General features: G+C 40.1%; 1 protein-coding gene across 4 annotated transcripts in view; it reads left to right on the top strand.

The window, feature by feature from the left end:
- RASSF8 (Ras association domain family member 8) overlaps positions 1 to 22940 on the top strand; it is a 73539-nt gene that overhangs the window by 33809 nt on the left and 16790 nt on the right. For 2 of the 4 annotated variants that reach the window (XM_077783182.2, XM_085569679.1), the window contains exons 2-4: positions 2066 to 2148; positions 14362 to 14403; positions 18197 to 18392. In XM_077783182.2, coding sequence (XP_077639308.1) covers positions 18290 to 18392 — 103 coding nt within the window. In that variant the 5' untranslated portion in view covers positions 2066 to 2148; positions 14362 to 14403; positions 18197 to 18289. The remainder of the gene's footprint in view (positions 1 to 2065; positions 2149 to 14361; positions 14404 to 18196; positions 18393 to 22940) is intronic. The other 2 variants (XM_077783180.2, XM_085569678.1) reach the window with 1 other exon arrangement.

The following is a 22940-nucleotide window of genomic DNA, read 5'->3' as shown; positions in this document are numbered from 1 at the left end:
TTGAGGAAAACAAAGAGGAAGTGGCTGATGTTGGGAATCTGATTTAATAGGGGTCCCTAAGGACAGAATGTGGCTCTTATCCTTACTCCTTCCCACTCAGTTTGCAGAGTGATCTGAGAGGAGCTTTAGGGCTTCAGTAGAGCTGCAGATAATGCGGCTCTGTTGGAGTGTCAGTCCCTGCTGCTGGATCAGCATCACAGCCACTCTACTCTCAGGTTCAGAATCCACTTTTATCTGTAGAAAGTGTCCTGGGGTAATTAACAAACAGTGCTAATTTGTAGTACCACCGCACTAATTGAAGTGTTTACTATTTGTGTATTAGCAGTTGATTAGTTTGTAGTAGATGAAGACAACTTTCAGCATCTCAAAGCTGAGTTTTCATAGTTTAGGGTGAGGTGATTATTTCTCTCTCTTCTATCTCTCCCTCCCTCAGCAAAATTGAAGCATCTGTCCCTCTGGATTAACTAATTCACCATCTGTATCCTAAAATCAGATTTATTTTCCTAATCTAACATGTGTAAGTGGGGATGGGTAAGTAACTGGGGCTCAAGCACTGGTGATTTAATGTGATTGTGTTGAGTTAGATGAATGTTCTGCATTTTCTATGACTTACTGAGTTTGACCCTACTTAGGACTAGGTGATGAATAAACCTGAGTAGAGAACTTAAAGGAATGTTCTCTAACAGAACTGTAATCAAATACATTAAGGAGATTTAATAAGCATATCTTCCTTCTTTTAAATTACGGCTTCTCAGTTGAGAGACATAAACTCACCAAAAATTATTCTGTTCATTTCAGAGCTAAAGACTCATGTGAACAGTTAGTAAATGTTAGTGGGTCTGAGAGTGGAAAGCGCAAAACATCACAACATATTGTGGCAACCCAGGAATTTAATTAATATCAATTTGTGAATGAAAGCTGCCTATTCAGTCAGTCATGGTGAAAATGATATGTGCCTGAGACTTTTGGAGCTCCTGAATGTCCTGTTGTGGAGTTTGGGCTATAATGAGAGGTGCAATTACTTCTATAGGGCTTTGATGCATAGTGTGTATAGTTCAGTATTTTATAGACCTCCCTTCTTTCCAGATCTTTGAGAGGTTTTTGTTGTTTTCTGAACTCTTATGATGTTCTTATGCTGGAGTTGGTACTTATTACGTGTTTCCATCAGATAGATATTAGGAGACAAACATTTTGTCTGGAGAAAATTCAGTATCTGACAACGGTGGTAGAGGAGATGCTGAAATACCAGTGGAAAGTTTTGTGATTTAGAGCTGTTTTTCCATGCTGCACTCGATAAAGTTTCCATGTAGAGTTACACATAATAGATATGTTCCTTTAAAATATAACTCAGAAAATCTTTGGTGTTGAAGGCTTAAAAATAACCACATCTCACATGTTCTCCTTGTCTGTGCCATAATATTAGGCAGTGTTTGTCACAATGATGCTGTTAAACATTGTTGCAGTAAGCATCCCTTCCGAGCTGATTATTAGTCTTAATCAGCAATTTGGGATTTGTTACCTTTTGCCCAGTTGGTTTGGCTGTTTGTGCGTGCATTGCTCGTGATTCACTGCTGTGAGGGAGTCAGGGTGTGCAGCTCCAGAACACTTGGAGGGTTATACATCTGGAAGCGCTCCAGTCTGAGGATTATTTTCCTTAAAAAGAAAATTGGGAAAGAAGATTATTTCACAATCTCCTATATTTACAATTTACCAGTGGTAGATGCTCGTGACTACCTAATACAGTGCTTAGGGTTTTTGTTTTTTTTTTTTCTCTAATGTTCTGGAAAGCTGTTGAAATGTTGTTTACCACCCTTTATTTATAGCATGAACATGTCACACCATGTATAAGAAGCAGCAAATAAAGAGCAGTATTCCACGTTTCTTCAGAACTAACTTTTCAAAAATAAAGTACTGCTTGTGTGTACCAGGCTGTTGTAGATCTATAGGTTCCAGGTGAACTTGGTGTTTTTCTAAAACATTAAAAGGAAGGAGGGGGAATAGAACTTCATCCTCAAGAAGGTTGTTTCACTAATGTATAACAATATTTCTCTTTTTTTCCTTCTAGGAACTGCCTTTGTCAGCAGAGTGAACACTGATGCCTGGAGTAGCAGATTGTGCATAAACAGACATCTCTGTCTTCATCTGCAGGTAAGAAGTTAAAACCAAAACCCTCCAAGAAAGAGCTTCTCTGCTCCCTTCTGAAAGTACTTACACATAAAGTATTCCAAAAACTCTAAAACCTAAAGAATCACAAAATGACCAGGGTTGGAAGAGTCCTTAAAGATCATCTCCTTCCAACCCCTGCCATGAGCAGAGACACTTTACAGGAGACCAGGTTGCACAGAGCCCTGTCCAACCTAGCCCTGGGCTGGGGCAGTTTCCTAAATTAATCGCTCTTTCTCTTTTTTCCTGAGATGAGAAATCTGAGCAAGATCCCAGTTCCCTTGCTCTGTGCAATATTTTCTCTAACCAGTTATGTTCTGGGCAGAGCTGCTGAGTTTCCTGTGCTGGTGTGATCTCCATGGATATCACCTTCCTGCTGTGTAAGAGGGAGGCCCAAAGCCAACCTGCCACTGGGAAGTGTGAAACAAGAGGAGGCTTTTGTCCTTGGCCCCTCTGCTGGTCTGACAATCCTGGGCAGCAGATCTTCACTTCAGAAAGATTACTTTACTGAAAGGCTTGTCAAGCATTGGAATGAGCTGCCCAGGGAGGAGGAGTCACCGTTCTTGGAGGTGTTCAAGAAACAGCTGGTGTTCTTTGGTTTGGGTGACGAGGTGGTGCTTGGTCAAAGGTTGGATTCTGTGTTATTGGAGATCTTTTCCATCCTTAATGATTGTGTGATTCACTGTGAGGAGTTGTCCTCAGCTTGGCCTCTCAGACATTGCCAAAAATCAAAAAAAGTTGTCAGGGAAAGTAAACAGTAGCAGGTGGTGTTTTTCCTGATAACATGATGAATCCTTGATGCAGGAAAAATATTCGAACTTAGACTAACATACATGCTTTCAGATTACACATTGGTTTATTTTTCATATTGGTTTGATTTTTTGAGTTCTTGTTTTATGATGTAGATGAGGCTGGTGAAGCAAGTGAAAAAACTGAGAATCCATCTTCTTCACTGGCTTGTCACTATTTACAGGCATTGTTTAAAGCTGATTTACCTTTTGGGCACACATCAGCTTCTCAGTGATAGACTTTAATAGCAGTCACACCACCTTTTTCACGTCTGCGTGAATTTTGCCATTTTACCACTCCTATTGCAAATGCAGTATTTATAGCAGTATTTTTTTGATAACAGAAACAGCTGAGGGAACAACAGAGCTAAATAAATTAAAATACTTTGTTCATTTGCCACAATGACATCTTGTCTTATGCTCTGTGTATCAGAGGTACAGATAAGGATAAACTTTATCTTACTATAGGAAAACCTGAAGCAAAGCAGCATTGGATGGATACTTTCATTATCCTTAATACAGTGTACAACTAGTAGAAATATCAATGCACATATAGAAAATGCACTCTGTATGCTGAAGGGTGGTACGTGCACCTTTCAGCATGTACATATCACCTGTCCATATGTACAGCACTCAGAATGCTGTGTTCACTAGTCTGGCTTCAGACTTGTCTTAAGTTGCCTCATATTTGAGAGGTGTTTTGAGTTATTCATTAAAGCACTTTCAGCCCTTCATTCTAGGCATATGCAGTGTCTCTTTAATGCACATCAGTGGATTGTTTCTAAAGTGAACATTTCCAGAGCATTAATTGCTGCCTTCAGCCAACATCAGCCTCTTGCTAAAGGACTGTGATGGTTTAGGGGGTGGTACCAGCCGTAGGGACAGTCCTGCTGGCTGAACCAGCACACAGAATTTAGACAGACACTGATCTCTTATTTTTCCCAGGTGACACTTAACCAGAGCACATATACATATATATATGTTAATCTGGAACTCCAGGAAGCTTGGAATGTAGTGGTGTTGAGCCAGGTTTTCTTCTGCCAAGTTGAATTATTGAAGAATTTGTTGTTGACTCTATTTTGAATAAATTCCTTTCAGTGGAGCGAGTTTGTGGCCAGCTGCCAGGTGACTGCAGTGTCACTCCTTTATTTGTCACTTTGAAACATGTCATGTGACTTACTGTCTCTGAATGATTTTATTGTATGAGAGCAGAAGGTATTTGCCTGCTGGAAATTCATCAGGATGGTGCCTGCCCATCCTCACACTGGGAGAGTTACTTATTTACCTTCGCTTGTTTTGAATAAACCAGTCTGGTTTTTTGCCTTAAGCATCACAAATGTAATTTGTTATGTGACTCTATTTTCCTGTCTGTTTTGGGCCACAAGGCAGGGTCAGCTTGTAGTGTGTGTTTTAATAAAACTTTTTTTTCCCCAACTGATATAATGGAGTAGTAATAGATTTAGTACTTTTAAGAGAAAAAAAATCAATACACTTTTATTCAGTGTTAATCAATAAATAAAATAATGAAAAAAAGGAACAGAACTTACTCATGCTGGCAGCACAAGTGGACACCGAATCAGAGGAGTTAACTTTGGGAAATACTTTTCTTTCAATATTAAAACTTTAAATATGAAAAGCAGACAAAAATAGATGTAACTTTTTCTTTGAAGTTCAGAGTAGGTCTAATGACACTTTAAATTGAATTAACTTATACAAAGTCTTAAATACACTTGACAAAAATTCAGAAGTTTCACTTGAGGAATGCTGCTTCATGTTTTTCTGCATAGTGATATTGCATTTTCTGGGATGTTTGATAAGCAACAAAACCAGACTTTGTTGATTTGTGAGCACTGACAATTAATATCCTTCAGCTGTTGTGTGGCTTGTGTTTGTCATGATTTAGATGTCTTGACCTATCTGCACTGGGCAGATAGTTCTGCCGGATGGGCTGAAAAACCTTTGTGCTCCCTTCCAGAGCAATGGAAGCAGAGTGCAATCCCTTTTTCATCTGAGTGTCCCAGGTGATGAATCAGAAAATACTCCATTGATGATTTTCTGCCCTTCACCTTTGGTTGGTATCTACTGACAGGCATTAATAGGTGGGAGTATTTCCTGGGTGCTCTCTGAGAGTATCTCTGGCTCAGGGAGAATTTTGCTCTGATGTGCTGCTGAGTTCTGGTTGAGGTGAGGAATAATCTCAAGGGAAAATGTTCTCATTGCTTCTCCTGCCTGTCTCAGCTTTGCTGGGTACACACCTTTCTCCTGCTGCCTGGGCATTGAGTCACTACAGGAAAAAGCAAGTTTTCTACAGTGGTATTGCTGCCATCCTTGAGTTTTGCTGCATTCTTTGCATTACAAGAGATCCTTTTCATCTCTCATCCCTCTTCCCCACTGCAGAGCCGCACACTGCACAAAGTGCCTCTTGTTTCCTTGCTGTCTGTGTTGCACTTGTTCAGACTGGTGGGGTGGCAGACTTGAAATTGAAGATACCATGGCATGTGCATCCATTTCTTTCCTCTTCCTCACTTGGTCACATTTTTATGATGTACAGCTTCTTGCTTTCTTGTTTAAGGCTTCTTTTTCTTTACTTTGCAGTCATGTGTAAATCTGTCCTTACATAAAACTTGGATCTTATATCCACATCTGAATGGTTTCTTTGCATTTGGAACAGCAGTACTTCAAGTATTTGAAATGCATTTCAGGTTGAATACTTCAAAAATGTTTCTGAAGAAATACAGTAGTCTGATAGTTGGAAAAAAAAAATTCTTCCAGTGGTTTTTCAGAGCTGGGATTCATCTTGTGCTTGCCAACTGAGGGCAAACTGAAAATGGAATGTAAGTGGAGACAGGATGTCTGGAAAGGACAGAAGTATTGATAATAAATAGCAGGGGGGCTGGTGTGTGGAAATGCCACTTTCATGAAGAGACAGTAGTCCCTGGCTTTTCTACTTCATAAATATTTGGTTCTTGAGACATGGGTTGCTGCATCCAAGCCCTGGGTGTTGCAGGCAAACCGTTTTCCTCTTTTTTTTTTTTCTTTTTTTTTTTCTTTTTTTTCCTTTTTTTTCTTTTTTTCATTAATTTATCAAGCTTTGGCAAGGTTTGCATCCTCTCACTTGCTGTAGAGAACAGTGGGAAAAACAGAATTATGCAATTCCTGTGGACTCTAAAGTTAAAATTACTTAGTTCAGGTTTTATTAATTTATCAATCACTAGGGAAGTCTGCAATATTCTAGTCTTTGTAGTAGCAAAATGGGGACGACCTCACCTCATGGGTGTTTAATGATTCACTGTCATTAAACATTTGAGGGGAAAAATGTGCCTATCACCCAACTCAGAAGTTTTTCCACTTTATTTACTGCAGTGTGAACATCAAAATGTAGTTTTTCCCAGTCTGCAACTGCAAAGATAGTATTGTTTTTTGCACTAATTACAATGCACATTAGTCACTTCTCTCTCTGGCAGGAAAGAAACTCAGCTTTTTGAAGGCATGTCATTCTGATACAATCTCTTCTCTTTGTTCCATGTAGGTTTGGCAGTTCTGCAGACTGCTTCCTACAAAGGATAGTTGCACAATGTTTAAAAATGAGAATTTCTGGGCTTTAGAGAAATAAAGGCTTACTTTTTGAATTGTAGTTGTTAAGGAAACATACTTTAATATTTGATATCTTGGACTAAGAAATAAAAAATGGTGGCTAAATGAAGTCCAATGCATTTCACTTGTCAAATTGCAAAAATCTTCCAGATACCCACAAGTTAATATTTAGGTCAGTTATAACTAAATAAGAGAGATGTGAATGCCTGTCTTACCTCACCTGGTAGGCTTGACTTTGTACTTTTATAAATAAGAATTTTATAAGGAATAATAAAAGATTTCTTTCATAAAACCTTTCCTAGGTCTGAGGAAATTCATGCAGTTGGATTTTAATTTAAAAGCTATGTTTTGGATGTTTTTATTATTTAAAGCATATCATCAATGCTTTAAATTTTGCACAGTTTTAGATGTTTATTTGCTTGTTATCTTATGATTAGCACAAACTTTCTGTGGGCACTTCCCCTCGAGTTCTTTCCAGGATTTAGGTTTGCTAGGTAATTGTGCTTATTCTCGCCTCCTGATGTTACCTGGTATTGTACAGTTCCACAGCTGCATATCAATAGAGATTAGAAATCCCAGCAACCACTTTTTATTGAAAAGAAAACTGGCCAGGTTCTTTTTGCTGAGCTCCCTCACACAGTTCTAAATCCTTAACCCTGCCTATTACCTTAGTCATTGCTGCTAGGGGCTCTCCAGACTGCACAACCTCTCCTCTGTTTCTGTGAAGAAACAGAATCCACAGATACTGGTGTGCTTTTAAGTAAGAAGGACCAGGGGAAACTAAAAACGTCCTAATCAGATCTGTTTGGTTTGGTTTTGTTGTTTTTACTTTGTTTTCTAAAGAGAAATGCAAGCTGGGCTTTGTCCTTCATAAGCAGTGTGATGATAACCCAGAGAACTCATCACAGCAATTCATGCAGCAGTGCTGAGGTGCTGTTTTGTTTAACTTGGGCTCTATGTCAGGAAGACTTCAGGAAGAATTTCTTCATGGAAGACATGGTCAGGCACTGGAAAGGGCTGCCCAGGGAGGTGGCAGAGTCACCATCTCTGGAGATCTTTAAGAAAAAACTGGATGTGGCACCTAATTGACAAGGTGGTGATTGATCAAAGGTTGGACTCAATGATCTTGGAGATCTTTTCCAATGTTAATAATTCTGTGTTCTTCAGTACCAGTTCCTGGCATCCCAGGCATCTTGTAAGTTCAGAAGAAATGGTTAAGATCACCCATGATAGGGGGAATGATGGTACAGTTCCTTCTGGAGGGATGAGTGTACTTCTAGAAGGTCTTGATTAGAGTAAGCTCAGTCAGCCTGAAAAGCAGTAGGGTTTCACCTGCTGATCCATTGTGTTTTAGTAGGTACTCTGTGGAAATGGGTTAAGGGGCAGCATGAAGGAAGATATTTAGCTATTAACTTCATGGAGTTGCACTTCCATGTGTGTGTGAGGTGACTCTGGTGAGTGAACCATAAAGAGCTCACTGGGTAAATGGAGCAAGAAGTGAATAAGAAGGGCAGAATTCAGGGTGGAAGGACCTCCTGAGAGAAAAATAAGTTGATCAAGTGAAGAAAGGGGAGGGCTTTTGGCAAGTCTGCTGACTCCAGAAGTCTGTCCTGACATCCTTGTGCCAGGCAAATGGACACAATGGGGTTGCTGAGGGTGCAGTGAGAAGGAGGAGGATGTAGCCATTAGGAGCCGAGAAAGCTTGTGACTGTAGGGCCAGCAGTGAAAGACTCCATCTCAGAAAGTGCAAAATGTAGATGCTGTCTGAAAATACGGAGATAAATAAACACATGGCAAGTTGTGCTGGTTTAGAAATTGTTGCCATGGAGAAGGAAGACAGGAGCAGGAAAAAGAAAATTTTTCCCTCATTGCCACATTGAATTTGACCTAACAAATATTTTCCATTGGCATTGCTGGCTGACTTCTGTTAATTGCTGTTAGTTTTTTTGGCAGAGAATCATGTTTTCCCTGAAGATCTCTTTGCTGGGTCTTTCTAAGAACGCAATAAGTGACCTTTATTAGACTTCCAAGGGGAAACGTATTTATTATGATGTTCATATCTGCATTTCTTGCTTCTCCCAGTGAGTTTTGGAGTTTAGGTGAGTTTCAGCAAAACTTATAGAGAATTAGTGGTTTAGAAAGTACAAAGTTTGTAACAGTTTCCCTAAAATTATCAGCTGAATAGAGAACCTAAGAATCCTCGCCTCCTGAAGTGGAATTTGATTCCATGTCCATTCTGTGCAGTGTGGCCAGTTGGCCAAAGTGATGTAGGCTTCTCTTGGAGCTGCCTATGGTAATGCCACAGAGCTGTGGGAATTCAGATTGAAAACTATGGGAATTTCAAACTGAAAGAGGGAGAAAGTAGGTGAGATATATAAAAGAAATTGTTCTCGGTGAGACCCTGGTTGCCCAGAGAAGCTATGCCTGCTCCATCCCTGAAAGTATCCAAGGCTAGGTTGGAAGGGGCTTGGAGCAACCTGGGATAGTGGAAGGTGTCCCTGCTCATGGCAGGGGGATGGAAATGAGATGGGCTTTTTCCACCCCAACATGTTCCATGATTCCATTAATTAAGTAATACGCTTAAAGTATTTCAGTCCATAAGCTATTGCTGTGTGTTATGATTACCTCAGATTTTGCTCTAATAAAATTAGCCAAGCTCACAATTGTCAAGAGAGGGGAAATACTTAAGTGATCCAGCTGAGTCCTATAAATAGAGAATAGAAGAAGCAAAGAAGTTCTTCTGTGCCTGGGGAAATATGAAAGTAAGCACAGCCAAGTGTAAATTCTAGAAAGTGATGGGTTCCCCCCACTCATTTATCTTGCTTAACTGTTTAAAGACTCCTCATAATAATAAGTTCTGGTCTGTCTTGCAGATTTTTCTAGGTTGCCAGGAGAGCAACTTGAAATTTCTTAGGTAATGTTTAATGAATAATGTAGCTGCTCACTGAATAAAACTTTGAGATTATAATTTCTTGGAACAGTTATGTTGCTTAAGTTGAAAGTGCCTCACCTTGTTTCTGTGTCAGAAATTGCATTTCATTACAGCAAGATTTCGGTAGTCGTGTCATACCATGGCTTTAAACCCTACACTTAACTGACTTTTAAGACTTCTATTAATTCAAATTTAAGTAGATTTCACTTGCAGTATGAATTTTATTTCCTGCATCCTTCAGTACAAACTTGGAAGGGGAGGAATGAGCTCATTTGTATGCAAAGTTCACCACAATATAGAGGAAGAAGGTGGTGTGTTTTGGTCCTTATCTTGAAATGTGGGAAGTGAAACAAGTTTCTTGTATGTTTGTTTTTTTCTGGAACTTGCCCTTAGTTCACGCTTCAGGTGCAGAGAACACCTCTCTGACAGCTGAGACTCAGGGTGGCTGTTGTCAAATGACAAAGCAAATGCTGCACGTGGGCTTGAGTGAAGTGTAAAGAACTTCAGCCCTACAAAACCAAAAGTTAATGCAGGTCTTGCCAAAAGGGAGCAGATGAGCTCATTGCCTCATTAGTGTAAATATTGGCAATTACACACGAATGTCTTCAGTCCCTCAGCTGGGTGTGGGTGTTTGTGGACAAGCTGTGAGGGGAGAGGGAAAAAAAGTTGGAAGGGGTGGAGCTGTGTCATCCTTGGAACCAGTTTGGAGAATGACCTATTTTGCCTCCTTTGAAGCCAAGGCATCCCCAGGTCTAAGGCAACTTTGAAGTGTGTGTGTGTATTGTGACTTTTGTATAAATATTTCCCTTACAGTGAACCTGCTTGCATATTTCTCTGCTCTTTGTTTTCTTTCACTCCCACACGCTATTTAGACAATATTAGAGAGGTACAGATGTGACTTCCACCTAATGCTGCTGTTTATTAATAAAGTGGTGTGCAGTAAAGCTGTTTCCTCAAATGCACTATATATTTACTGCTAATGAGGAACAAATACTTACACAGCTTTGGAAGACATTACAGTGCAGTAAATGTCTGCCTGTTAACTGAGAGGATGAATCAGGAGATGTTTATTTAATGCGCATGTCTTTTTTTTTTGAACTGTTTGTCACAGCACTTATATGCAGTGCAGGCTCCTTGACTAACATATCTGGAAAATTATATTCCTCTGCCACAGAATAAATCTGTCCCAGCTGCTGTCTGAACCTCTGCTGTGCTGCCACCAGCTATCCTGCTGGAGCCAGTCCACACGAGGGACACCAAGGGGAGCAGAGGGATGGAGCAGCTCTGTTGGGAGGAAAGGCTGAGGGAACTGGGATTGTTCAGCCTGGAGAGGAGAAGGCTTTGGGGTGACCTCATTGTGGCCCTGCAGTGCCTGAAGGAAGCCTACAGAAAGATGGAGATCCCCTTGACAAGGGCCTGGAGTGACAGGACAAGGGGGAATGGCTTCACACTGACAGAGAGCAGGTTTAGATTGGATATGAGGAAGAAATTCTTCCCTGTGAGGCCATGGCTGCCCTATGCCTGGAAGTGTCCAAGGCCAGATTGAATGGGGCTCAGAGCACCTGGGATAATGGAAGGTGTTGGAACTGGAACTGGATTGTCTTTAAGGTCCCTTCCAACCCAGACCATTGTGTAATTCCATGATCCAGCCCTTCCTAGAACAGTGGCCACCAGTGAGGCTTTCTAGGATGAATCCACTCATTCCTGCCTGTCTAGGATTGTGATGTTTCCTACTCTCATTTTTGTTTGTTAGTAGCTAAACTAGAGAATGAGGAAAGGGAGTACTGTCTGTAAAAGGAAAGTGATACTTCAGTCCTAATCCTGTAACAGATTCAGGGCTGGGATTTAGTTAGTAAGCGCACTTGAATTGAATTCACACTTGTATCACAGTAAATCCTATCTCAAGAGCTGGAAGAAGTGCTGCATCAGATATTGTTTTGATTTGCTGGTATATAGCCTAACTATAGTGCTCTTAAGTTTTAAATATTTCCAATTCTGCTTTAGAAACACTCTGACTGGAATCTAATAGAAGCAAGCTTGAAACTCTGACTTGAGTGCTGTCATCATTTCCAAAACACCCTTAGGTTTTTGTGCCAGAAGTCCATGTGGAGTTTAGATGCTTGTCGTATCTAATCTTAGGGAGAGTATTAATTTCTAAGTTGTTGTAATTCAAGTGCAAGAGTGTGAAACTTACTGTTAAAAATGCAAGGTTATGCTCTCAGAAGTGACCAGATACAAAGGAACTTTAGTAAGCCGTTTCCTTGGCTTACCTGCTGCTGGCTTGTTTTCTTTCCAATATTTTCTGGGGATTTGAAAATATTTTGCAGCACAGTTGGGTCAGGCCTGGTAGCTCCAGAGATACAAAGTGTTACAGACTGTGATGGGAGACTATCACTCCAGCTGTCAATCTGTGTTTGTGACAGCTGGCTGGAACCCACTTTTCTATGAAGGCCATGAGAATTTTAGACACATTTAATAATCATGATAGTTTGTAGCCATGTCATCACTTGAATCCCAGGTTGGATGAATGTTGAATTTGTGTTGTGCTGCAGTTAAATCTTTACTAAGTAGTGTCTCTGGTTGCTTCAGATTGTCACATGTGATTTAGATTAAAACACTGTGCAGGAACATGTCCTAAAGGCTTAACACATTTGCTGAAGTCAGAGATCAGTCTTAGAATTAAAATACTGAAGACAAAAATAAAATTTTCAAGGTGGAAGAATTAATTCAGGTAATAACTGAATAGTTGCCATTAACAAAGTGTATCTTTGTAAGAGCTGACAAGAAGTGTGGCTTTACCTCCTTCTCTCACTTCTCCACCCCCAAAAGAAAACAAGTTAATTCCTTCTAGATAGTTCTCACCATTACAAAGAGAAGAGACAAATTGTTTTTTCTGTGCTGTAAAGATTGCAGCTCAAGGAGAGATTGTAGCTCAGGGAGAGGTCAGAAATGTTCTGTAATTAGGCAAAATACCAGTTGTAGCATTCTGTGCTTCAGAACAATGTTTCTTTCCCTCATTTTTCCCACCAAATTGTTAGCTGTATTGCAGGAGGAGAAATTGCAGTGCAAGCAGCAGTTCATGTTCTAGGCAGCTGAGGGTTCCTGGATAGAAGTCAACTGGTAATTTGTCTGGGAAACTGACTTGGGGAATTTTGGGCTGTCCAGAGATACAATTTCATGCAGCCTTTGTTGCCAGAAACACATAACCAAACTGCCTGCACATCAATGCTTGTACAGACTCCTGTGTTGGTGCTGTGCTGTCCTCTCCCAGGTGAGGGTGTTTAGATACCACTTGTGGCATCAGGATTTTGGCCTGTTTGACACAGATGTCAGAATATCTTTTGGCCAGTCTCATGGGCGAAAATCCTTGGTCCTAAAGTCTCTCTCAAGCTTGTTGTTTATTTGTTTCAAGCAGTGCTTATTATCTCAGAGCATTCTTTTAACTTCCATGAGGGTTAGTCCCACAAAAAAAAAACTCTGTGAACACTCTTCAAAGAAAGTCATGGGCTGATACAACCTGTTCCTTTCAGTAAAAGTTTTGCCTGCAGAAGACTTTAACTTGATATTTTTTACTTGTACATGACATTAAATATTTTTACCCATTTACTGATGGGAGGCTGCATATCTTGTAGGATATTTCTTCTTCATCAGTCTAAAGGAGAAGGCTTTTTGGAAAATACTAGGGAGCTTATTTCCAGTAGTCAGTTCTTTATTTGCAGTTAACTTCATCTGGAAAATGATACTTGGCTCCATACCAGCATTCTTCTGTTGGGGGAGACCTTCCAAATGCATCCCTGTTCATGGTCTCCTGGATGGTTTATAAACTTTCTAGGTAGATGGACTGGCTTCTTTGTGCTCCTTTGTTTGGTATTTTCCAATCAAACCTTACTAGCACTGAGTAATTCTTATCATATGGTTTACAGCATAGGTGGAACAAGCTGTCATAGCAGGGAAAAACCAGGAGCACAACTTGGCCATAGCGCACAGGGAATGGAAAATAAAGGGTAAATGCCAAACTCCAAATGATGTTTGGTTATTGCTAATTACAAATGAAAACACCCTGACTTTCAAGTGTACTAAACAATGTGCTGGTGACTTGGTGGAGCTGCAGAAAGTCACTGAACTGGTTGGTCAAAATTCTGCTGCAGCAGGATTTTAGCCCCGATTTGAGGTACGTGATGCTTTCAGGCAATGTGAACCATGTTAAAAGCAGAAATGAGGTGAAATTGGCATCTTTATTTTAGCTCTCAGGTTTCCTTGTGACTTAATACTTACAACAAGATGTCTTGGAAACATCTGCTTGGAATATTGCTTCTTTTCAAATGCTAGAAAAGTCCTTTGCAGTTAGTCTGACTTGCTTGTCTTTTGTGAAGCTTCAGCCTCTTCTATTTTGTAAACAAGTTGTGGAGAGGTAGCTAAATACTAGCATATATATACATGCTATGTATAGATTTGTATGTGTATATGTATATATATGCTGGATTTTCTTTCTGCTTAAAAACTGAACAAATACCTGAAGGAGTAAGATACCATCAGGTAATTAGGATAAAAGAGGAATTTAGGGAAAATGCTTAATGCATGGTAAACAAGGTAATTGAGGAAGCTTCAGGCAAGGTAAGAGAGAAGTGGGGGAAGGAAGTAGCTGTGGAATGCCAGATTTCCAGTGCTTGATTCCAAGCACAGCTATGTGTGGCTGTGGAGCTGATGGCTGACAAACTGGGGAAAAGCTGTGATCACAGGCATGCTTTGGCTTGTGTGCCTCTCAGTAAATTAGTTTTGCATTCCTGTTCCCAGTCATTGCTGAAATTAATATGTATAAGGTGAACTGGTTCTGAACTTACGGGATTGAAAAATCTGAAGTAAGTTTTTTTTTCTCTCCCCCAGCCCTTCCATTGACTTCAGAAAGAAATTTGCATAGTGTTAGAGGTAAGGCTTATTTTACCTCCTCTCTAACATAAAAGCACAATGTGTATTCTGGGTACAGATTTCAGGTCGAAAAATATATTTGGAGCTGTCAGATAGCAATCAGTGGCAAGGCAAATCAGCTTTTACTGGTATGAAAGTTAATGTAACAGCAAATAAAGAACAGAATACCTACGAAGGAAAACCAAAGACTAATAAAACAGTGCAAAGTTATATTTGGGAAGCAGAGATAAGCATGTGGCCAGAAAATTTTCTGATTTTCAGACCTCTCTGTGAACTTCTATTGCACAGTCCTAGAAACCAAACTGGTCCTAGATCTATTTTTTTTTTTTTTTTTTTTTTTTTTTTTTACTTACTTGCTATGAGTTTTGCTTAGAAATTCTAATGAGACACAGTGATTTCAGCACAGAGATCTTCCATTTCTGATGTGAGTGTATGTTCCTAGTGGCAGGTCCCCAAAGGGGAATTCTGTGAGCTTTTGTGGGGCACATGGAATCCCAGAATCCATAGAGGAAAAGACCTCTGAGATCATTGAGTCCCACCTGTGACTGATCCCCACCTTGTTAACGAAACCAGAGCACTGAGTGCCACATCCAATTGTTTTGTGAACACCTCCAGGGATGGGGACTCTGCCTAGGCAGTCCTTTTATTAACACATTCCTTTAATTCAGCCCTGCCTGTTGGTCTGAAGGATGCACGTTCCACAAATTCTTTTTCTTATTTGGTCTATTAAAACTATCTTTCCTGTAAAGAATGAATGGGAATGTTTCCTCTGAGCTTGAACTGTTTTAAAGGCACTTTGTACAGATCATCTGCAGCTTTGGTGAATGCTTTTTTCAAACTTAGAAGTGTCAGCAAATACTTCCTTATTATATGATGCTTCTCTTTAGTCTTTGCTTTTTTTAAAGATGGACTGTAGAAAAACAAATGACCAAACCTGATCTGCACTGAGCACAAGACTGTACATTGTGTGCTGACTGGGGGAAAAATGCATTTGCTGGCTTGCTAAATTGAGATAATACTTTGGATGTTGTCACACAGAAAAACAATTTGAGCCGTCGGATGCTTTGCTGATGTGTGCGTTGTCACATGGAGAGATGGCTTGGTCAGTGCCAGGAAATCTGAACTGTTCAACCCTCAGCAAGTTATTAAGTTAATTAATAAAGTTCCTTACAGCTGGGCTTGGAATGTGAGGTCTGCTTATTTGTGAAGACAACTGGTCCAAGAATAAATAACAGAGGTCACTGATGAGACCTGTGAGGTGTTTTCTCAGTCACTGCTATGCTGCAGGCTGGTAACAGATTCTCTTCTGCTTAGCTTATTGGTGCGTTAAAATGGTGTTAACCTGGCATTAAAATGGTGTTAACCTGAGTGAAGTGTTTCTGTGTTTGTACATGGTTAATGTTTGTGCAGATAAAAGTTTTCTTTGAATTAGCTAGCTTTATGTGGGAAAATGTTTATCAAAAGCTCTTTGGGTTTTCAGGTTCTTGTTCATGTCTCAAAAGACTATTTCTCTATACAACCGATATTTTTAAAAGTGGTCACTTTTCTATTGAGCGTGCAAGTCCATTTGAGATCTGGTTTTACTTACAAATTTTGCATATACTTCTGAACAGGTAGGTTTGGGCAGGATTTTGGGGGTGTTTGCTGGCCTGACTTACTCCTTGGTGCTTTTCTGCTAAAGCTCATCCTGTTGGTGTGGTGGGGCTCTAACAGGCTCTGAGGTTGTTGCTGCACCAGCCTGTCAGGTGAAGATCTTCCAGGTGTCCTCTGCATCATGTATCAGCATTTGTCATCTGCTGGGTTAACTCTTTGGTTGTAGAGGGGAACAGGGAAGACTTTTCCCCTCTAGCTTGGGGGCTGCAGTGGTGCATCTTTTAGATACAGGAAGAGATGTTCACATCCCCAGGAGAAAGCAACTCTGGTTAGACTGTAAATGTGAACAGCACTAGGTATTTGTGTAGTGTTCTCTGCACCATTTCTACCTCCATGTGGTGCAGTTCTGTTCAGTCCATCATCATCATCAGATTCCTTGTTTCTCATGTAACTCCACCCTGCCTGTCTCCACTAGTCTCCCCTAATTTTCACATTTCTTTTACTCCGTCCCTGTGTTATCCGTTTTCCTGGCACTTAATTCTTCAAAAATATTGTCTTTAGTTTTATCACTTTATCCATGTGGGATTACCTGAGTACATGAGCCACTTCTATCATGCTATCAGCGTTTATTTTCCCTCTATCTGCTTAAGCAGCCCAGCTGTTTCATTAGGTTTTCTTTATTTGATTTTGGTTTTTTGTTGTTGGTTGGTTTGTAGGTTGTTTTTGGGTGTCTGCTTTCTTGTTAGTTTCTGGGGTTTTTTAAGACTTAATCATCATTATTGGTGATTTGGTTTTTGTTTCATTTTTGAGGGAACATTCTGTCTTCTGAAGACAACAGCTTTTAGTGGGTTTACTATGAAATTTTTTGCGTAGTATTATTGCAGAGGAAAAAACCTAGGAGAAGACATCAGACAACACTGGTTCCTCACAGAGCCATCACAGTGTTGGCAGGGGGTTAAACCACCCCTACAACACTTTCCCTGATGCATCCCCTTGTTTTAGTGGGAGAGAGAAGCAATCTGCTTGCTTTGCTTTCTGGGTTCTGGTACAAAATGCATAGGTTTGTTGGGAATAGGAATCTTCAGCTGCTTCTATAGAGAGACAAAAGTTGAACCCTCATGGATGGCTGTAATAAAAAATGTTTCCCCATTGTTTTTCTGCAGCTCTACCTGCTAGAAATTATTGAACAAACACTGAAAGCATCCTTACTAGTCCCTGGAAACATTCAGGCAGCATATAAAGAAATAGGGGCACCTATTACTGGAAACTGTTATGAGTTTATTCTGAAGGTAGTGCTATTTCTCTGGGTGTTCTTTTTGTAATAACTCATAAAATTTTAGGAAATAAACTGTAATGAAACTTTGGGTAAGTCTGCAGAGGAGGTAGACATTGTTAAAGTATTGGATCCTAGAATGGAATCATAGAATTATTGAGATTGGACAAGAACACCAAGTCCAACCTGTGCCTAATCGCCACCCTGTCACCCAGCCCAGAGCACTGAGTGCCACATCCAGTCCTCAGCCACCACCAATGGTAGGGACTACAAACGTCCCTGGGCAGCCCCTTCCAGTGCTTGACAAACCTTTCATGATTAATTTCCTCCAGATATCCAACCCGAGCCTACCCTGTCCCTGGGGGCAGAGCCCAACCTACCCCTGCCTCTCCCCTCCTGTCAGGGCACTGTAGAGAGCCACAAGGTTCCCCCTGAGCCTCCTTTTCTACAGTCTGAGCCCCTTTCCCAGCTCCCTCAGCTGCTCTTCATCAGACTTGTAGTCTAGCCTCTTCCCCAGCTCTGTTCCCTTCCCTGGACATGCTCCAGCCCCTCCATGTCCTTCCTGAAGTGAGAAGCCCAGAACTGAATGGATTTGAGGTGTGGCCTTACCAGTGTCCATGATAGGGGGACGGTCACTGCCTTAGCTCTGCTGGCCACACCATTGTTGGCCCAGCCCAGGTGCCACTGACCTTCTTGCCCACCTGGGCACAGCTGGCTCATATTCAGCTGCTATTGACCAGCACCCCCATCCTTTTCTGCTGGGCACTTCCCAGCCACTCTGCCCCCAAAATGCGTGAACATGTGCTTCCTGTTTTGAAAGAAAGAGGTTGTGTTGGTTCTCCTACCTGATAGATGTCAAGGTGAAATTGTCAACTTTTCAAACTGGCGATTCTTTGCTCTAAACACCAGGCTTTTTCTCTGTTCCAGCTGCTGTGAGAAGTCAGCTGCATTGTCTTTGCTGCAGCTGCAAGAATGACTTGACTGATTTGCATTCATGGCTCTTGGATGATCTGGTGAACCATGGAGCTCAAAGTATGGGTGGATGGAGTGCAGAGAATTGTCTGTGGGGTCACCGAAGTCACAACATGCCAGGAAGTTGTAATAGCCCTTGCTCAGGCTATTGGTGAGTACTGCCAGGTGGGAAGTGGGGTGAAACTAAACCCAGGGGAGGTGGGCGAGCACTGGGTACCAGCAGGGCAGAAAATGCAATGCACAGTGGGATAATCTTGCAGTGTAAACTTGTAGCCTTGGATTTTTCACCTGTCAGAGAGAGACTGAAAAGGCAGAAAAGAAACATTTTGAAGTCTACAACCTTTCCGTCAGTAAAAAAAAAATATTCTTTAAGTAATAATAATTATGCTGCCATTGGTTGTTGTAAATACAGCCTGGAACAAGGAAGGTTCTAAACAGTCAGCATTCTGAGTACCAAAGAAAACATAAAAGCAATGCAATATAATTGGTTGGCTAATGACGTTCACTGAAATTATATCCACTGTAAGTATCATTAGCTATATTGGGAATAGCATAGATCACTGAAATAGATCCTTCATGGTCTCCTCTGACTCCTGCATGCCACATAACTCACTGTTCATGAAGGAGTAACTTGGAAGTCTTTACACTGTTAGCCCTTTGCTGAACAGTCTAGAAGAGAAAAATAAAATCTTTCAGGCTCCTCCACAGGAAAGCCTTGTAAGATATTTCTCAGTGCTTAAGGGCATCCTGAATAAGGCTCAACCTCATCCTGTCAGTATTTCCTATGCTGATACTTATTCTTCACTAAAATGTTATAATTGGCTTTACATACTATTTAGATTTAGGCATTAAAACCTATGTTTTACCTAAAATTAATAGTTTAAATGTGAGCTTCTGCATTTTTCAGTATGCCGGCAGTATTTCAAGATTGTGTTAGCAGTCTGACTCAATTTGAAAATAATGATTTTCTAATAGAAAGTTAGACCTCTGAATATCAGCAAGGTATTCTCCCTGTAAGCATAAAGTAAATTTCTCTGAAATTTATGTTTATTTATTTAAATGTTAAATTTTTAAATACAATTTTCATCTCCTTGCATCTGATGGAGTGGAAGACTGGTATTTATTTGTTTTATACTTTAAGAGGATTGAACAAAATGCAAGCATGTGCTTATCTATATGCACCAAGTAACTTTTGAAGCTTCATTTAAAAAACTGTAGAAAGTCAGTTTGTCTCTCAAAGCTTGTAGTTGATGTTAAACTATTAAATGTTTCTTTACTGGTTTAATTGCAGCTTTTTGTTTAATGGTAGTTAGCTCATCAATTGCTTCCATATCTCTTTTTCTGCCTGCAGGATTTTTGAGAAACAATTCTGCTAGCATGATAATTTTCTAGCTGTGATTTAGTGATACATGTTTAGAAATAATGAAGTGGCTGTGAAACCTTTTTTCTTCACTTTGTTTCCAATATCCCTTTCATTCTGTTTACTTTGCTTTCTCCCACAGAAATGTCAGACTCCCAGTTCTAGAGAGTAATTTAATGTTCTCCTGTGTAATTTCTCCTTGGGTTTTCTTCTATAACCTCAGTTATTAGCCTGAACTCTGTAAAGACTTCCTCAGCCTTGAAAACGCACACAGGTTTTGTCAGCTCTGCAGACTTCCTTTTCTGTAACATGTCATGAGTTTGTCTGGGACAGGCGACTTTGCTTCCATACTGAGATAAATTTCAGCTGCAACCAGAGCCAAATCAAGATAATCCTTTGGAAATTCCTTCCCAAGGCAAATACCGTCTCTAGAAAACAATTTCCCTCTTGCTGGGACAGCTAGGACGGTATCAGGCACCATATAAATTACACCTGTGTGTCCTTGGCAGGGAGGGCTTTCCCAGCCCTCCTGTCAGGCCATTCATCAGGACAGAACCATCTGGCTGCCCCTGTGATTTGGCTGTAGGTCCTGTTTACCAGGAGTAATTGTCACTTGAACTTGAATGGGAATCTATGAAAACGGATCCCTCTAACTCTCACCTGACATTTGGTGGTGGAAAGTAGCCAGTCTTAGCTGGCTTCCTCCTTGCTTGGCTCTGATGGGATTTTCCACTTTGCAGTCTGGCTCCTTCAGCAGTCACATAACTTGGCTGCACTCAGGATTATTTTGTCTGTCTGTAAAGTTTGTGGGATACTCCTTTTGTTTCGTTGTGCCTTCCAGTTTATTACTAGGTCCTTGACTTAGAGAGTACAACACAGAAAACACAGTCTTCTTCACTGAGCCTGAAATGGGAATTGCAAGAAATATATTATTTTCTTGAAGTGCAGTGTCTGGGATATCTGAAAACTGGCTTATTTTACTGCCATATCCACTGAGGAAAGCACAAGCCAAAGATACCTGGATTAAGACATCCATAATTAAGAAGCTTCTTATGGACAAATGAAGCTGCCTCTATTCTAGACACGTGAAAAATAAAGCTTTGTCCAGTATTTCAAAAAGAGGAAAATCAGAATTAGTATGGAGCTGTGGTTAGAAGGCACCTTTGGCCAGTATCCAACTCTGCTGCTCAGAGTAGGGTCAGGCAGAGCAGGTTGCTCAGGACCAGGGGCAGCTGAGTTGTGAATGTGCACAAGTGTGGAGACCTGACTGTGTTCACTCACCCTGGCAGTCAGTGTGTTGTCCTTAAATGGAATTTCTTGTATTTTAAAAAGTGCCTTTGCTGTCACTTGATCAAATGCAGGGTCCTGTCTCCTGCTGTGATAAAAGCCACAAAAATATTTCCATCTATGTACTTTCCAACTCTTCCCACATGTCATGAAAATTCAGTAACAATTTCAGGATAAAAAAGCTTCTTGTTCTTTTGTTTGTTTGTTTGATTTTTTTTGTTTATTTTTTCATCTTCTAGGGCTATTTTAACATAAAAAATCAAGTTATACTGGGCTATGAGCCTTTGCAAAAGGTTCTGTTCCATATCCAGTGTCTAATCCTTGGCCATGGTATTCTGTCACTAAAATTTGCCTGGCTAATGCCTCTGATTCCTTAGAAATTGGAGCTCTTCCAGTAAAAAGTCTCTCTCTGGGGCTGTACTCATGATAAATAACATTAGTGTTACCTGTTTTTGTACTGTGAGCTCCTTCCCTTTCCCCTGCTGCCCATTGCTTGATCACTACAGAACAGGAAATTACTACCCAAAGTAAGAATTTTAGGGTTTTTTGTTGTGGGTTTTTTTGGTTTGGTTTGGTTTGGGGTTTTGGGGGTTTTTTTTGTTTGTTTGTTTTTGTTTGTTTGTTTTGTTTTTTAAATTTCTGTTTTGATTGTAGTTAAATCGCAGCCTCAAATGCCCCTTCATTCTTTAAAACAAAACAAAAAAATAAAGGGAGAGTTGTCTTGTTTGGTGCCCCAATAAAGCTTATTTTTAAAAATGTGTATGTAATTTATTGAATGCAAGAGAGAATAATATCAGTTGGATATAACTTTGGATACTAAAATTGTCTGTATCTGTAATTTAGAAGGATTTGGAATTGCCTTAGCTGGAGGGTGGGTCTGGAGAACTGGAATTCTGTTCAAGACAGACATAAAACTATTCAATTACAATTTTCCAGAGGGTGAAATCATCTCTCACTGGGATCTGAAAGAACATTTGATACTACCTTTTATGATTTTTATCTAGGTCTGCTTTGTTTTCTTTTTAACTCAAACGCTTTGCAAGTGACTAATAAGATTTGGCTTTTTAATACAAACAAGAAAAGTGATTGTTTCAGAGAAGCAGAGCCCTAACAAAAACAAAAATACACCTCAGCACACAGCTTAAATACAGAACCATGAGTCTTGTTTTAAAAATATTTTTGCCAGGGAAAACGAGCTTTTCCAAGGTTCATCCTTGTCTCTTTTAACAATGTGCATTTGACAGCCCATTCTCTTAAATTTTCTATGCATTCTGTGAAAACTAGAATGGCTTCATATAAACATTGCTTGGTTATTTTGATTCCTCTTCATAATTTGGACAACTGAAAAAAAGTAAAAAGAGAGTTGTTGATGCTTTTAAAGTTTGTGTGTGATGAGATGGTTGATGAATCCAGCCAAAGGTCTGTTTTGAATGTGTGTGTGTATAGTGACTCGTCTCAAAAAGTCATTGTAATAGTGAGGGGAAAAGCAGGTGTATCCTAAAAAAGTGAGTCAATCATTTTAGCTGATGGTTAGCCAAATGGAATTTAACTATAGAATTTATTTTTAATTGGCTTTTACTGGTTGTTTTCCATTCAAACACAAAAAATAAAAAAATCTTCCGAAGGATGTGGTTACAAATAGTGCAGTCACAAATACGCTTGTCTTCTTACTTTAGAAGTGCTGCTCTCCCACTTCCAGCCCCCATGAGAATTTTTATTGCATTTGTTGTGATTTCTTTTACCCCTGGAGCCTAGAATGCGTCTCCTCTGCTCAGAATGACATGTTTGTTTCCTAGAAAGTGAATATTTCAGTCTAGAGAGACATGAAGCTTGAATTTCTTACCAAAAGAAACCTTCTGCCCTCCTCCCTGTAATTTTCTGTGACAAATAATTAAATTGGCAGACTTGCTTTAAATAGTACTGTGGATTTTGGTGCTTCTGGCTGGAGAATCATGAGTGGCACTTCACTGAACAAGAAGTACAGCTGTCTCTTTTTAAAATTAAACAAATGCAGCCATTGGGTTTTTTTTTTTTTTTTTTTTTTGCTTTTTT

This window comes from Lonchura striata, chromosome 1A (assembly GCF_050655825.1).
Source record: "Lonchura striata isolate lonStrDom1 chromosome 1A, ASM5065582v1, whole genome shotgun sequence".
NCBI classification, from domain to species: domain Eukaryota; kingdom Metazoa; phylum Chordata; class Aves; order Passeriformes; family Estrildidae; genus Lonchura; species Lonchura striata.
The sequence above is the reverse complement of the archived record's forward strand: the minus strand, read 5'-3'. Positions and strand labels throughout refer to the sequence as shown.